Source organism: Catharus ustulatus, chromosome 4 (genome assembly GCF_009819885.2).
Source record: "Catharus ustulatus isolate bCatUst1 chromosome 4, bCatUst1.pri.v2, whole genome shotgun sequence".
In the NCBI taxonomy this organism is placed as follows: Eukaryota; Metazoa; Chordata; class Aves; order Passeriformes; family Turdidae; genus Catharus; species Catharus ustulatus.
This window is the reverse complement of record NC_046224.1, coordinates 45,314,167-45,330,527: the sequence shown is the minus strand read 5'-3', so window position 1 is coordinate 45,330,527 and position 16,361 is coordinate 45,314,167. Positions and strand designations below refer to the sequence as shown.

The window sequence follows — 16,361 nt, the reverse complement described above, 5'->3', positions numbered from 1 at the left end:
TTGAATTGTTCCTTCCCTATTCAGTTTCATAAACAGATCATACAAGAGCCTTTCTTTTGTTAATCTTAACAACAGTGAGCCAGCTTTCCATTCTTTCAGGTTTTTTTCCCTGTCTTCTCTATACTTTTCCTGTCTTTTTCATTCTCACATGATTGTATGAGTAGCCAGTGCAAATGTGGTATTCCTACTTAATAAAAACAACCAAAAAGTCTCTGTATTCCTAAAACCCACTGCCTTTGATTTTGGCAACACAGTAGGTGAAGTTCAGTTATTAGCAAGCACATAGCCCTTGTATGCATAGAAAAATTAACAAGCACAATCACATTATGTGGCTTCAGTGTAGGGTCAGGTTAGGTCCTCCTTGTGGTCGAGTTGAGAGGACTAAAAAGTGCTGAAAGCACTATTGACAGCAGAATGCCACAAGGCGCATTGAAAAGAGCCGGTTGCTCTGGAAGAGAATTCACAACTGCTGACAACTTAAGGCCAGCTTTGTCCCAGGCTTGGTGACATACATCTTGGTATGTACTGACACATCTTGGTGACTGTTTTCCTGGAAGTGAGTACCTCAACTGGCTAATTGGAAGCTTACTTTTTTTTACCTAAAAGAATTTGATATATTTTATCAATGTGATGTGTAAACATGTAGTAGGAAGGAAGGAGGCTCTGGTTTAATTTCCTTTTTGTCTCAGGAGGCTGACATCTAATGTTTCCAAGACAGTGAGCTGAGCTAGGCTGGCTGCAGTTTGAGGCTATATTTGGCCTTGGTTGAAACTATGCTTTTACAGCAACAAAGAATGAAAAACTAAGAGTCAGAGAAAATGAAACAATATGACTTTGAAAGTCTGTAGTAAGAGTGCTTCTGTGGTTTTGGTCCTTAGTCCCTGCATTTCAGTCCCATGTTACTCATAATGTTAAACAAATGTTAATTGCTCTGGCAGAGATCTCACTAATACTCTCACAAAACTGTAAGGAAATTACCTGTGGTTTGTTAAATATTTCTATGTCGTGCTGCTAAAGTTTTTATATCTTCTGTGTGTTTGAAAACCATGCGTGAGTGTATATGAAAATATATCCACATGTACGTCTTCAACACATGTAATTGGAATCCTGAGGTGTACTGACCTTTTGCTGTCAAAATGTAGGAAAAAGTCTATGTTTTTTGTTCATACCATAACATCTCATACCATTTTTTTCACTGAAATATTATCTGTTATTAGTTCAGTTTAGTTTTCTTTTCCATCCCTCAGTGTATTCTCTTCCATCCCGCTGTGGCAGACTGTGCTGTTGTGGGCCAGGAGGATCCTTTAAAAGGACATGTTCCATTTGCACTGTGTGTACTGAGACAAGGTGAGCATTCACTGATAACTGATGTCACTAACATTTGCAAAAGTCTCAGGAAAGATAAAGGATTTTACCTTCTTCATTAGGTATAAAGACACAGGAGAATAAGATTTTGAAAGAGATTATTGAGCGAGTTCGAACCAACGTTGGTCCAGTAGCAGCTTTCCAGAAGGGGATGTTTGTGAAACAGCTACCAAAAACACGCTCTGGCAAGATTCCACGTTCTGCTCTTTCTGCACTTGTCAGTGGAAAGCCATACAAGGTAAGTTAGAGATGTTTGCTGTATTTGCTTCAAAGAATTAGGCACACATGCACATCCAAAGGCACAACATGGTGGTTTTGATCTTCTTGACTGTTCTCGTTCATGACATCAGGTAGTACTTTATGTTTTATTTCTATTGCAGATTATCCAAAATATTTTCATGTTTTAGTGCTTTACAGATACCTTTTTCTTGATTGCTTTTGAAGTATAAATTTAGAAGAATCTCTGAATGAAATGCTTACCTACTATCACATACTACTGTATTCTTCCTTTTCAGATAACGCCAACCATTGAGGATGCTAGTGTGTTTAAACACATTGAAGAATTACTAAAGAAAAACTAAATGAGATAATACATAATCACAAAAATTTCAATTTTTCAAGTATGCAAAGAAGCTTGTTTTTGGTTAAGAATATCGCATTTTAAAAACAAGTAATGATTTGGGACTAAATGTTTTTACTGTGGAAACATTACTGTGTTCTTTACCACTTGCCACAGACACATAGTAAAGTCTCTGCATGCTGTCAATATATGTTGGTTATTAAGATGGCTAAGAATTTCAAATAGAACTCATTAATTGCTGTAGTCCTTAAGAGAAGGAGTCATTGGGTTATCCATCTTATATGGTGTCATCTGTTGCTCTATGATGTGACCAGTAACTTTTGTTTGGCTAAAGCAGCTTACAAAAGGTAAAACATGAACAGAGGACAGCACAAAAGAAATTGGATTGTGAAAACTGTTGCAGACATAAAATGTTCTTGCTTGTAAATTGTAAGCTCTTGTCTTTTAGATTTTTCTAAAATTAAAAATTTTAAGATTAGCTTTCTTTATTCCATTTTCTTTTTTTTTTCCCCTAAGTCTTTTTGCTATAAATTAGATCTCTATCATTTTTTTTTTACTCAGTAATTTTGTAAAGAGTCTTCTTGTAAAATGATAAATAATTTCTGGCTTTCAAATCTGTGAAAATCTTGATTTTTCCACAGTAATATTCAGAAAACCCCATGTAAATTAAATAAAGGCAGACATTTACCCTTTACCCTTTGCATTTTCTGTTTTTTTTTTCTTTTTTTTTCTTTTTTTTTTTTTGGTGGTTTGTATGCATTATAAGGACAACCAGAATGTGCTTTTGCTGCCATAATTAAGCATTTTAGGCTGAGGTGTATATAGCCAAGAAATTTAGCAAATATGGATGCTAAGCAGCCCATTCTGGACTTTATAGGCCAGTTCAGACTTGTTACAGGGTTCTCAACAGCCCAGGGGATGGAGGATACATTTTTCACATACAGTACTTCTCAAACTGCAGGTATTTGAACAATAAATGTAAAAGTCCTTTTAAAAAGAGATGCTCACAGAAAAGTATAAAAGCAGACAAGTTGCTTAAACTCAGCAGTGCTTACCAGAGAAAGAAACAGTAAGTAACAGATAAATTCAGATGATATTGTTGTATAAGAAAGATCCTCAAAAGGGTCCAGAAATACTGTTATGTAGTGGTGGATAGAGGTAAGGATGATATCGCTGTAAAGTGATGAAATAAACCAATGCATTGATGTAGGAACTAAAAGGTGATAGGTTTCACATGACATGAGCCATACCCTGCTGGTGCCTTGTGCCTGTGACACTTTTGTGGAGTTGGTGAGCTCTGCCAGTTACATAAGGACTAAATAAAATGTCTGTTTTCACTAGGGACTGCAGACAGCTGGGCCAGTCATGTTGAACCAGGTCATAGAGTCATGCTATAACAGCCCAGTTTGAGCCTGCGCTGTCCTTGTTTCTTGCCGAATCATTGCATAAGGTGCCTCCTCTCCCTCTCAGCTATTCACTTCAGCTGAAAATCACAGTCTGAACAGGGAATAAAAGTAAATGCTAATGATGTTTCATGGTAGATATGCGAAATAGACGGGTTGGAGATTTTAAAGTGGAAATAATTTGGCCCTCCAGAGATGTCCTTAAAACTTCCGTGAAGTACTTCTTACAGAAGTGGCATTAGTTTAAGATACTGTTTTCTTCTGGATGAATTATTCAAGTATAAAGGCTTTAACAGGAGGCCCACACCAAGTATTTCACAATGCTGCAACTTAGCAACCTGTGCTGAACAGTACAGAGCAAGAGGGAGTTCTTGGGAGTTGTCAGTGGTGTGTTTTTTTAAAATCAGTGAGACACTACAAGGGTCTTAACAGAGAAACTGTGGGACATTCACAAGGTGTGCAGTCGTTAACTTTTGCAATTGAAGGTAAGATATTGTTGTGTGTGTTTGCTATCATTACCTTGGCTGCAGCCATCATGTAATGGCAAGATCAGGGGAGGGGAAATAATTAGTGAGAACAAAACCTCTGTAGAAGAGATCCTGCAATGCATGTAGAGGCAGAGAATTGATTTCCTAGATCTTGCATAATTTTCCCAATGACAGCTCATGCTCCTAACCAGTTTCTCCATTTGTAAGGAAAAGTAAACTGCTTTCTAGTTTGGGTTGCTTCTTTTAAGGAGTTGAAAAAAATACCACAAAACCCCGAAAAGCATTAATAATAGATATTTAGGCATGCACTTACCTTTCTGAGGGGCTATTTGCTCTCATTAATATTAGCAAGAAACAATTATCTTTCCTCTGAACTGTTTATGAAGAGCTTTCATAGCTAACATTTTTAAGGTTTCTACATGACGAAAATATTTGTAATAACTTCTGTTTTTTGAGGAAGCCTGAGCTATTTTTTTTTAACGTTATCTTTTTTAAAAAAAATCTTGTATGTTTTTTTGGTAGTAATAATTTCAGATCAAGACTTGTACACTGGTAAAGTGGAGAATTCCAGAAATGCCAAATGTCTCATGCATCAACAATCAGAAAACTGAGACAAAGAAAGGCATGTTATTGCAGCAATACAGTATAGGAAAATTATTGTTTCATGGCCATTACTTTTGTTTTCCAGAGGAGCCTTTTGCAGTAATTTTCTTAATTTTGTTTTTAGAGAGAAGCAGCAAGTGGGTAGATTTGAATGGTTAGTGAGTTACTGAATTTTGGCTGGAAGAGGGAGATATAGTAGTTAGTATACTGAAAGAGTTGGAGCCAAATAGGCAACATTTAACATAACCACAGTTTCTAGGTGTAAATGATAGAGCTTCACCTTGTGTGAGGAACACAGGGATGAATTAGGAGACTTAATACATTATCCTTAAAACTGAAGTCAAAATAACAATATTTTAAATTCTTCTGGTCTGTTTTCTTCCATTGTGAAAGACATAATTTGTGTGCTGTATTCATGGGGCAGGACAACTTCCACACTGGTCATAAAATCTGGCTGATTCTTGTCCCCAACACACTTCATTCCTCTTTGCCCTTTAAGTTTTAGTGTGGACTGCAAAAGGAATTCTGCAAAACAAGAGCTGGTGTTTATGAGGGAAGGTGTATTGACATGATACTGCTGCCACTGACAGTGGCAGTGTTTGCATTGCTTTACTTTGTGACATTCTGCAGTAAAATAATCCAAAAGGAGACTGAGGGAGGAGAGGAATGAATGTTGGTCAAGTCCAAGGAGCTGTGCGTACAAGAGCCCTGACTTTCTGCAGTTGTGTGCTATAACCGTGCCAGCATTCTGCACCCATTAGCAAGATCTGTGCTCCCTCTCGTGGCAGATTCTCACCAGTAGCTCCATTGTAATTCATCCCAGTTAGTGCCACAATGTGCTTATGCTTAGCTGTGAGAAGCATCTGGTTTCCAAGCTCGATGCTACTATATACCAAACTTAATAGACTTATGAACACAAATAGCACTGAATTCTTTTTTTTATTGACATTGGGGGAGAAAAATCTTTCACCATCTGATTGACCGAAGTTTGCCAAATAAAAATAGACAAAACAAAGGTTTATGTACGTGCAAACATTGCAGATCAAACTGCTAAAAGAAATAACTAAAAGACAGGTCTTGAGCTAAGATCAAGCAGCAGAAAAATAGCAAATAGGTAAATGACTATTAAGTAGGTCTTACTTTGAAACTTCCCATTAAACAAAGAATAAACAACAATAACACCACCAAATAAAGCCACAGCAGGTAATAGTTGCTCTTCTAAACTTTTATACACTATATATTAATCACTCTGTCTTTCAGTTATTTCCTCTGATAAAACTGACTTCTGTGAAGTCTCAGCAAGGCCATCTTGGCTAAAAGCATAACGTTAGACAAGAGCCTGTCTAATGCCCTGTAAGAATGAAGAAATGGTGGGGGTTGGCTTCTTTTTTCTTTTTTTTTATTCTTTGCTGAATATCTCTGGAAACAAGAATCTGATTCTATGCAAATATTGGATTTAATTTTCCAATGCTGGCTGGTGTTGCAAGATCCTGGAACGAAAAGGTGGCTCTTGGTAAAGCAAGATTCTTCTTGGTCCGCAGGTAACATAGATGAAAGTTTTTGGTTTTTTGTACAAATCATGTTTTATTAAATTGCTTTTTTATTTTTTTATAAACAGTTTTTCTGGGTTTATTTTTTTGTTTTTAAGAGATGAGCCATCATGATGCTTCTCTGTAGGTATCTGACATTTCCATTTTATCTTTAGAGGTCCATTTTGGCTTCAGTTCCAGGTTATGTCATTCTGTTGTACATCATCAGAGGCAGGTGTTCAGCTTTAAATATTGACAGATTTTTCTCAGTAGGAACATGTTGAAGCTTCTAACTCTGCTAAACATATTCATTTGACTGTTACAATCCAAAAACTGTAAAAATGGTGGAATGGAAAGATACAAACAGTATTATTGACACTGTATTGTCAAATGTTTGCACTGAGACCCCATGTACCATAGATTTTATTTTTAAAAAATCATATTTATATCCATTTACATAAGACTTACACATTTTAAAAGAAATACATACACAGTAAATACGTAAATGTCTAGTATTTTACAATAAAACAGATGTAACAATGTAAAGATGAGTGGCTTCATTTGATAAAAGCTTTGGATGTGCACTACTGTCAAAGTTTTGATGACAGAGATGCTGAGAGAAAAGGGGGAGATTGTTTTGTTTTTCTGGTTGGTTTTTTTTCCGAATAATTTAGGCAATTTTTATTCTTGTTTTAAACTAACCAATACATGAAAGGAACATCATATCTGTTTGTATGATAAACCTTATGTGTTCTCTTTCCTATTAACCTGTTCTTGCAGAGAGTTTTAATACTCTTTTTCTATGTAGTTGTAGTGCACTTCAGGTAAAATAGAAGAAAGAGATGACATCTAAGAGAAAAAAATAAACATTAATTAGCAAGATTCTATGATTCTAATTCAGTCTAAAGTGCAATGACAACAGAAAATATAGCACTAAGTAAGTTGTTTAGTAAGTTCCTAAAATATGAGTTTTGAATATTCCTGGGAGGCATGCATTCTTTTAATTTTAGATCTGCAACATCGATTAATTTTAATCTTCTATGATTGTCCTCAGTCAACACAGACTGCTGCTTATGTTAATTTTGCAGTTGTTTTCCTGCTGTTTTGGTTCAGCACTGGGGTTAGTTTCCTGCATCTGGAGACCTTTGCCTGTTTGGCACAAGACTAAGCACACATTTTCAGTGTACAGACCTTGCTGATGTACTTTGTGATTCTTCTTCCTAGCTCACTGCAGCTTGACAGCATTTACCTTTTCCACCCTGATGGTTTCTTTGCTATGGACCAGCTGCTTCCATATTATCATTCACATGTTTTTGGAATGCTGCTTCTTCATTTATCTTTACAAATCCTCCTTGGAAGCCTTCATTGGTAAAGGACATAACTGACTGATTTTGCCAAATTTTCTTTACTATTTCATTAGAATAAAAGTTAAAGTACTGTGTTCTCTTGCTCCAGCCTGTGGCAAGAAATCTGTCCTGAATCACCCTTCTAACTTGGCAATGACAAATGTTGTAGAAGTTAAAAGTGTTGGAAAAGCTTGGAAAATGTGAGTGCCAAATCCACTGGCTGTGTAAAGGCAAAAAAACTCCTCTGTTGCACTTCAATCTGATATCTCCCTCTATGTGCAATTTCTGTTTATGCATTCATTTTTGAGTTGCAGGAAATTAAGTTTAAGTTTTCAAGTTTGATATAATAGTGAAGGAAATATTTTCCCTGCATGGGTTTTTTGGTTTTATTTTTGTGGGGTTTCTTTTGTTGTGTTTGGGTTTTTTGTTGTTGTTGGGTTTTTTGTTTTGTTTGCTTGTTGGGGGTTTTTTTGTTTGTTTTTTTGTTTTTTATTTTTTGTTACTTTTAGGGGTTTTTTATTATTGATTTTTTTCCATTGGTTTTTTGGTTTTTTTGGGAGGAGGAGAGGTGCGGTGTTGTTTTGATTTTCAGTATAATGTACTGGAATCCAAAGTTACTTTGTTTTTTGGTTTCTAACCTGCATGGCATTTTGAAATTGCCCTTACAGAATGTGTGTACACTAAAGTTCTAGTTCACACCATCTTGTTCCTTCTCGAAAAGGACTATATGGTAAGTGAGAAGAGAAATAATAGTATATTACTGTCAGTTAACCTCATATATTAGCCTTTACAATGTAGATGCAAATTTGATATCCTTATAGACCACTCGTTTAAGATTAGGATGTAATTGGCAGAATAGTGGACAAGCAGCAAGTGGTGATTTGACACATACCACTGATACTTGAAACACTACTAATACTCCGGTAGAAATTGAAGTTAACTTATATAGCTTGCATAGCTTTATATGCACATATTTTTGTTCAAAATACATGCCTTCCATATATATATAATGCCAGAAAAGTCTGCTACTTTACTTTTGTTTGTGCTTTGCTACTTTTTGTATAATTTTAATATAGTGGGAATAAATGGTTTGGGTAATCTTAAATTAATTTTTGTTAGCATATCAATTTTCCATTTCTGCCTTTGTTGTGCTCTTCAAGCCTCACCTCAGGTGCCTGGCCCATTACTGTTGGTCTAAGAGATAGCTTTGTGTTTGAACTTCTTGGTCATGCTTTATTGCTTCCAACAGTGCGATTCTGAAGCACATTGGAGAAAAGATTCATATCTCTGTCTTTAGTTTCTGTCACCACTGAACCCTGTGAGAGTCCTGTCACTGACTTTATACCATGCTTGAATCTATACATGCACACATATAAAAAGATTTCTATAGTTTACGTGCTTCATCATCATCTTTGTAGAATCAGCTGGTACACTTTTTCAGAAAAAACAAAGCAAAACAAAACCAACAAATAACCACACACCCCCAAGCTTATTTTTTCAGGGGTGGCTCAAAAAGTTCCCTTTTTGCTAAGAGTAAGATTTTATACTCTTGCAATCTTTCAAAGATCTATGAAGTAAGGCTCATGTCATCAGGAGGATCCTGAGCAATCTACATTTCCCACTGTTAACATTTGCTGTTCCTAAGGATTTCTTGAACCTATACAGAGTTTGTAAAATCTCGAAGACCCCACGTCTGTCCCAGTCTTGGGAATCAAAAGAAAAAGCCAAGAGCTTGCTTGCAGATCCTTGCTCATGTCTTGCCTATAATATGCAACAGCTATTGAAGCATGTTTGGTGCCTGATGAGGTTTTGGTGATATTCAAATATTTTTTCCAACTGCCCTGCAATTCCCCAAGTAATTAAATGGAAACTGTTTTACTGAGAATATACTAGCTAGAAAATACTAGAAAATAAAATGGTGCCATATTGATGTAAGTACTTTTTTTTTTTACAAAAGCTGGGATAAAATAGAAAACTGTATTTCCACAGACCTCTGGAACATTGATTCTGTGATATTCATAACCTCACTCAAAAGATGTATAATGAAAATTTTAACTTTAATTCCAATACTAAATTTGATCCAAAGTTGCATCCGGCTCAGATTATCCTTTCTTTGTCAATTCTGAATGATTTGAGAAGTGAAGGAATCTCTGTAATAGATCAATTTTCAAGATTTTCTGTATGGGTAAGTCTTTTTCTAACTTTATTCAGCTACCTGATATTCTAAATTGAGCCATAGCTTTAATTAAAAAAAAAAAAGCTTTAGTAGCATTGTCCCCCATTCCAGCTCCTAGTAGAACTCTTTCAACTTCTCATAAAGTAAGTTCATTCCCTGTGCCTTCTCCCCAAAATATGGTTGGTAGTGTCCTCTGGACTGAGCTTAAGACTGTTGTCATGACCAAATGGCCACCCTAGCGAGTCCTTAGTTATGTCCTCTGCTCCAAGCTAGTTCGTGCTTGGATAATGTGGGGTGTAGTGGACAGTTATAAAGAGCTTTCATGATGGCCCCCACAGAATACTCACAATTCAGTGCTGGCTTCTTTGCTAGGCCTTGTCAGCATGAGTATGTGCGAACTGTTGAGCTGTCTAACCTCTGCAGTCGTGATGAAGCAACTGCAAATTGGGAAGGAAAAAAACAGGAAACAAACCAGAGCCTTTTTAGAATCATCAGTAAAATATATCACTACTGTTAACTACTGGAAGAGTGGCTGTTAAATTGCACAGTGACTTTCTCTAATGTGATCTGGGCATGATCTAGTTCAAAACTCAGCACTTCTTAATGGCTGATGTCCTGTTGGAATCTGTCTAAAGTGAATACAGTTTAAAGCTCAATTTTGTCTTTTTTTTTGTTGCAAACCCTAATGCTCTTACCTATCATGCTGTTTAAATACTCTTGCAGACTTACTGCTGGGAGATAGGAACCCAAATCCTGCATGAAGATTTAGATCTTCAAAATTGCTTCCCTTTGAGTCCACTGAGTTCAGTATACCCGGCTCAAGAACTAACTGTCTGGAAGACCTCAAGTAAATCACTGTGCCTTAGTTCCACATCTGTAAAATGGGAATATCATCGTCTACATCATACCATGACTAGAAGATTAAATCCACTGTTTATATTGTTTATATACTACAGTAATGTGGGTTATGGAAATGCCATGGAAACTAGGAGTCAACGGAATTCTGTGATACAATCAGTAAATTATTCCATCTGTAACTGCAATTACAAACTACTGTTTTTAAAGGTGAGAAACTTTAATGGAATTTAGGTGGCAATACTGTCATACCAAGTTCATTATTGAGTTAGAGGATGTGATCTCTACAAGTCATTGTATCCAATTACTTTGAGGTAAGTCTATTTGTAGACCTAAATCATTTCATGATGAAATAAATAGCAGTCTTTTAAATGGGCCAGTCTGTGTACTAATATTTCTCAGAACTTCCGGCAGGTATACTGGGCTTTATCTTTCATATATGTCAAGGAATAGCTGTGATGGGATTTCTTTCCTCTCCCTGTTCTTTTACAATGATTTTAAAATTTTACTTATTTTTAATTATGATCTGCTTGTTAATTTTCTGCTCATTTCTGAGTTTGTGCATCTTTTGGAAATCAAAATATTCCAGAGAAAATTAAGACTGGTATGTAGTAACTCAATTAGTACCTGAATTTAAGCATTTTCTAACTACTCATCTGCTGGTGCCTGTCAGCAACTTCAGTTATTTGATAGTCAAGGCTAAGCTATTTAGTTTGAAAGTAAAGTAGGAAAATAAAGGTGATAGCCCTTTCTAATTGCATTCTCTAAAACACACTTCACCTGCTAGAGAGGCTAACAGGATGAAAAATTTGCTTAGATATTATATTCAGTCTCAGTTGAAAGTTAGTAAATAAATTCCTGTCTTTCTGATTGTCTCCTTTACAGCTGTAGGATAGTGAGATGGCCATTTTTTTGTATTTTAAATAAACACTGTCACTCTGAAGCAAACCTGACAAAATCAATACTATGCCAAGTCAGTGCATTTCCATCCCCTAATTCAACTTTTCCAGAGTCAGTTCATCCTAGTTAAATGAACACAATTGTTACGGTGCGAGACAGACATGCATTACAAGTCAGCTTGGCATGCTAGGCCAAGCCTTGTGCTTTCCAAGAACAAGTGCAGAAAGGAGCCCATACCATCACTGGCCATCTTCCGCGACTGCCCAGACGTGGTGGTGAGGCGGAACCCGGCGGGCAGTGTTTCCGAGGCGCCTGGCATCATGCTGATCCCGTGGACCTCGCGCGGGGGGAACTGCCGTCGCCATGAGGGACCGCGCCTGAAGTTCTTGTCATCGCTCTGCCAACACACAGTTGTACTTGATAAAGCAAAATGGAACTTCTGGATTAACTATCCTGCTGTGTGCTATCCCTACCACTGCCACATGTACTCCATAACAACTACCCTGCTCTCTTGCACTGCATCCAGTCACTGTAACATGTTTTGAGACATGCTTGTAGAAGTAAAACCTTTAGAAATATTAAATACTGGGGTGGAAAAACTCTTCTTAAATCTTTGGCTCGATATAGTCAAGGAGTTTAGTATCAGCTAAAGTAACACTTTCTTACACAGTGACAGAAAGTGGTTTGTTATTGCATTAAGAGGTTAATATGCATTATTATTATAGCATTACATAAAGTACTAAAAAAGGTTGAAACATTCATGTGCATGCACTGAATTCATAGGCATTTGACATTTTCAGCAAGTCCTTAAAAGTTTTATTTCTCCTCATGTGCAGAAGTCCAAGACTTAAACGTTTTTGCACTGGACTCTTACATTAAGATAAATAATTTCCTTAGTTGGATTTGCGATTCCTCTTCCCAGATAACTGCCCCAAATCACACTCTATTAATTTTTATTAACTTTGAAGAACTTTGAAGAAAAAAAGCAATAAAGAACGAACTGAAACATTTCTTCTTAATTTTTAGAAAAGGTGTAAGTGTACTAAAGAATAGACTGCACAGGCATCCCACCCACCCACCTGCTCTGGCCAGCAAAACTTCCACTCCACTCTGCATGTTTCCTTTCTGAAAAGTGCTCATCTTAAGGTAAGAGTGCAGTGTCAAATTTAGCATCCAAGATGATACAAATATGTAGCCAAATGGAGGTGACTTTAAAAACCTTGAAGGGTATCCCTAACTGTTTAGGGTTTTTTTTAAGCTGTAACTGACTCTTTTTAACAATGTGAAAATTAACATGTCTTCATGCATTCAATTTAATTTTAATGTTTCATTGTGATATTTTATAAATACTGAAAATAAAATTAATTACTTCCTCAAGTCGTCTTTCAGTTCCTAGTGCTAAAAGGTTGTTGTATTCTCTCTCAAGGATCTGCCGTGCCTAGAGATACCAAAGTAAACAATTAAAATGATTGAAGACAAATAAAAGGTAATGGGTACAGATAAACCAGAAGTACCATAAGCAAACTTGCCTGTGTGTTTTGTGTTGGAATTTGTAATAATAAAGCTAAACTGCTGTAGTCAAAGTTTTCATCCAGTGCTATAAGTGAACCATGTACACCACTTTCTAGAATATTATTTGCATATTCTCGGAGGCCAATGGCTTGTATCCAGCGTATGACTCGATCATTGCTCCATACCAGCACATCTGTAAGGACATAACACCACATCAGTCTCCTGCTACCTGATAACTTCCAAACTGTACAGGTGCATGTGTGTAGCTGTGCATGCACTGTGCATGTCTTACTGTTTTATTTCATACATGAGGAATGCCAGCACTATTCGTATAGCTTTAGTACCTCCCATTCAGATAGTCTGGGTGATTAACTATCTTCAAGTAATAATGTTTCCAAAGGAGAAATGTGCTTCCGGAGGGGATCTCCATAACTCAATTCCTCCCACTTTCTATATATACCTTTTCAATTTGTAGGCAAGATTTTACAGTGCAAAGGCACAGGAAAAAATCCATTCCTCAAGGCTTCACTTGGGAGTTCTGTATTAAACATTTTGGGAGTTGTGTCAGCATCTGTCATATACTAACATGCCATAAAGTAAAAGATCAGTTCACAATTTTAGAGACAAACTATTCTTTGTACAGAAAGCTGGTAGAGTTGTTAGGATCCATAGCAATTATAAAGCTGAGGCAACAAAGGGAGCTAAGAAACCGTTTTTGAGGATTTGGCTATTCTGAAAAAGTATCCTGCCCTGCCTGTAAGATTTTAAAAGTTACTTATACTTTGTAGTGGAAGACATAGTACTGAATTTTTATTTATTAAGTGATGAAGCTTTTTCCTGAACCTTTACCAGTCCAGCTGCTGTGGCTGTTCTGGGAGCAGGATTTCTCCGTCGCCTGGCTGAGAGCATCTCATGTTTTAGGGTCAGGATCAGCTGAAAGATGCTGGTGGGCAGAGACCAAATCCCACCTGGGACCATGAATAGCTGACCAATGCATGACAAAGTGAAGGAGGCTATGAATTATTATCCTTGTCCTAGCAGGAACCAGCACTGAAGCCACATTAGAATTTGAGACCTATTCCCAATTCCCCTATGTCAGTCTCCAGCTAGACCTTCTTGGGCTGACTGGCACTGATGCCTGCACATCCAAGGCAAAGTCTTTGCATTAGTGCATGCCATCATTTGCCTTGAGCAAATGCACAGTCACTGTAGCCCTTCAACTTTTTTATTTAGCTCTTCTAATCAGCACTGTATTTGAGAAGTGCTAACTGCTGTAATCACTAGAGCTGGAAAAGCTCAAAGGAATCAAAGGATTCATTTCTTATAGTTGAAAAAGCCCCAGCCACCCTAATTGTTATATATAAAAAGAACCATGCAGTGAGCCTACAACTGCTCTAGAGAGCTTTACACAGAAAAAAATCTCCAGAATCAGCTGCAAAATCTTCTAATAAGGCTAGTTTTATTAGGAACTATTCTTATGTACCAATTCAACTCACTCAGTGGTCACCCCTCCAAGCAGCATTTTCTATTACACATTCTGACGTAAGAAATCAAAGGTAAAGATTTTCAAAAGCTGGAGCATAATGTTAAGGTCCTGAGTGCTCCCATTTTTAAGTGTTGCTCCCAGCACACCCCACTGAGCTGCACATTGCTCAGCCTCCTTCTTCTGAACCTGAAAGAGGTTCAGATAAGGTCCATACCCAAAATTCAATTTAGCAAAATGTATGTGTCAAACCACCATTCAGAATTGCAGCCCCAATTTAGCAAAGTACTTAACTGTGCCTAATTTAGGGAGATAGGATTTTTTCTAAAGAAAGATGGACTTATGTTAGTTTTGCTTAAAGCACATGCTTAAATGCTTTGCTAAAATGGCATGACAATGGGTTAACGGTGTCAAGCTTCAAAAGAAGAAACATTCCCAGTATTCATTCGTAGGAACTATCACCTTTTATTTCATGCTGACTCATTTCTCTTCGCTTTTCCAGTTCTTTTCTATCATAATTCAACCTCTTTAAACACATGATTCCATACTGCAAGCTTGTTCTGTTATTTAAAGAGAAACATTTACAGAGTTAATAAAGATAATTTTGAAGATGGGAATATATGTAGGATGTATTTCCTGCACTTCACATGAGGTGTTTCTTAGTGCCCATGTAGGAAATCTTGAGAATAGAGGAGAGCAAAACCAGTAAAAAAACTCCACAGATTTCAGGAATGAAATGGAAAAAAAAAATAATAAAATGAGTATGTTTGAATAACTGTTTTAGCACAAGAAACCCAAAGCATTAAAAGTAGTATTCAGAAAAGGTCAGTCCTTGTGAGTGGTGAAATGTTTTGTCAAATCAGGCTTTAAAAAAGTGACAAATCAGACAGTATATTAAAAAGAAATCCACTTCTTGTCACATAAACCTCATTCTCCCTAAAGTTTAAATGCCTTTATTTACATATTTCCAATCTAGCTTCCTAGCTATATCCCTAGGTAACCCAACAACTGTCAAATTGCTTGTACTGTTAACAGCTTTTATGTGCTACACACAATAGCTTTTCATTATTATGAGATCTCAGGGCTTTGAAGCTTAGTCTAACACTTTCTGATACTTCACACCACTTAAATTATTACTGTTTCTGTATTGTCAGGAGTCTATTGATATAGTTCCCTGTTCATTGTGAAATTTATCTGTACCAGTATCTTGGTTTTGAGAGACATAATTGCAATGTGGTTGCTATTACTAAAAGAATCTCTCTCAATTCAGATTTTTGACAGTCAGCCCTCTCCTTTCAGTATGTTTTTCCACACCAAAACAACAGAAAAGTAGAAAAGTGTTTTCATTCTCAGCCCTAAAGCAGACACCTAAGAATTTTTATGAGTGTAGTCTTTATGCCAACATACCGATGGAAACTATCCACCATTTTCAGGTGCACACGCAGATCTTTCTTTGTCAGGTGGTCCAACATCCTCGCATCCACCAGGCATTCCATAAAATAACTTCGGTACTGAGGTAAACCCAGGCTGGGGAGCCATTCGTTACCTATCCATTCATGGTTCATGTCACCATAAGCCAGGGTCTACAGAGAGAAGAAAACGGAGCCAGGGAATAAATTCTTACATTTGTTCAAGACTGCACCACAGACTGAAAACAAAATATGTCTAAAAGAAAAAACTATGTTTTAAAAAGAAAAGTCAAAAAATAGTAGTAATTCTGTTTTGGCTTTATTTTAACATTGGAAGAGGGAGCCACTATGAGACATTTGTTATGGATAGAAGTTTTCCCTGTTGTATCTTGTTTTTTTATGTTTTAAGGATTTTTTTTTTTTTAATTTTGAGTTTTAAATGCAAGCAAGCTTGTTACACAATCAAAATGTGTTTTTCATAATCTTACTTGGTTTCAATTGACCTTCTAGAATATTTTGCCAGGCAAACCCTGAACTGTGAACTGGTAATACAAACATGGCTCCAGGGAATCCACTGAGTCTCGTTACTGTTTGTGGGGAGAAGAATTTCATAAATTCGTAAAAGGATCTAATGACACTTCATGTTTACACACCTGAAGTCCTTTAGAGACTAAAGTTAATTTCAGTTCTTTGGCACTCAAGCTTACATTTA

The 16,361-nt window shown here is 36.7% G+C and overlaps 2 protein-coding genes and 1 long non-coding RNA gene across 15 annotated transcripts in view; 2 read left to right on the top strand and 1 right to left on the bottom strand.

Moving 5' to 3' along the window:
• The window catches only part of ACSS3 (acyl-CoA synthetase short chain family member 3), a 71,900-nt gene extending 69,522 nt beyond the window's left edge, over positions 1–2,378 (top strand). Inside the window, exons 14-16 of the mRNA XM_033058454.1 lie at positions 1,248–1,347; positions 1,428–1,603; positions 1,881–2,378. Coding sequence (XP_032914345.1) covers positions 1,248–1,347; positions 1,428–1,603; positions 1,881–1,946 — 342 coding nt within the window. The 3' untranslated portion in view covers positions 1,947–2,378. The remainder of the gene's footprint in view (positions 1–1,247; positions 1,348–1,427; positions 1,604–1,880) is intronic.
• Positions 2,379–5,359: 2,981 nt separating this feature from the next.
• Positions 5,360–16,361, bottom strand: part of PPFIA2 (PTPRF interacting protein alpha 2) — a 289,892-nt gene continuing 278,890 nt past the window's right edge. For all 13 annotated transcript variants that reach the window (XM_033056917.2, XM_033056913.2, XM_033056914.2 and 10 more), the window contains 7 exons: positions 15,648–15,823; positions 14,703–14,800; positions 12,775–12,950; positions 12,615–12,683; positions 11,483–11,642; positions 9,838–9,927; positions 5,360–6,817 (listed from right to left, as the gene is read on the bottom strand). In XM_033056917.2, the coding sequence (XP_032912808.1) occupies positions 9,869–9,927; positions 11,483–11,642; positions 12,615–12,683; positions 12,775–12,950; positions 14,703–14,800; positions 15,648–15,823 (738 nt within the window). In that variant the 3' untranslated portion in view covers positions 5,360–6,817; positions 9,838–9,868. The remainder of the gene's footprint in view (positions 6,818–9,837; positions 9,928–11,482; positions 11,643–12,614; positions 12,684–12,774; positions 12,951–14,702; positions 14,801–15,647; positions 15,824–16,361) is intronic.
• LOC122149392 lies at positions 7,832–11,298 on the top strand. Its single transcript, XR_006162983.1, has 2 exons — positions 7,832–8,044; positions 10,214–11,298. It is a non-coding gene; the product is annotated as an uncharacterized LOC122149392 (long non-coding RNA).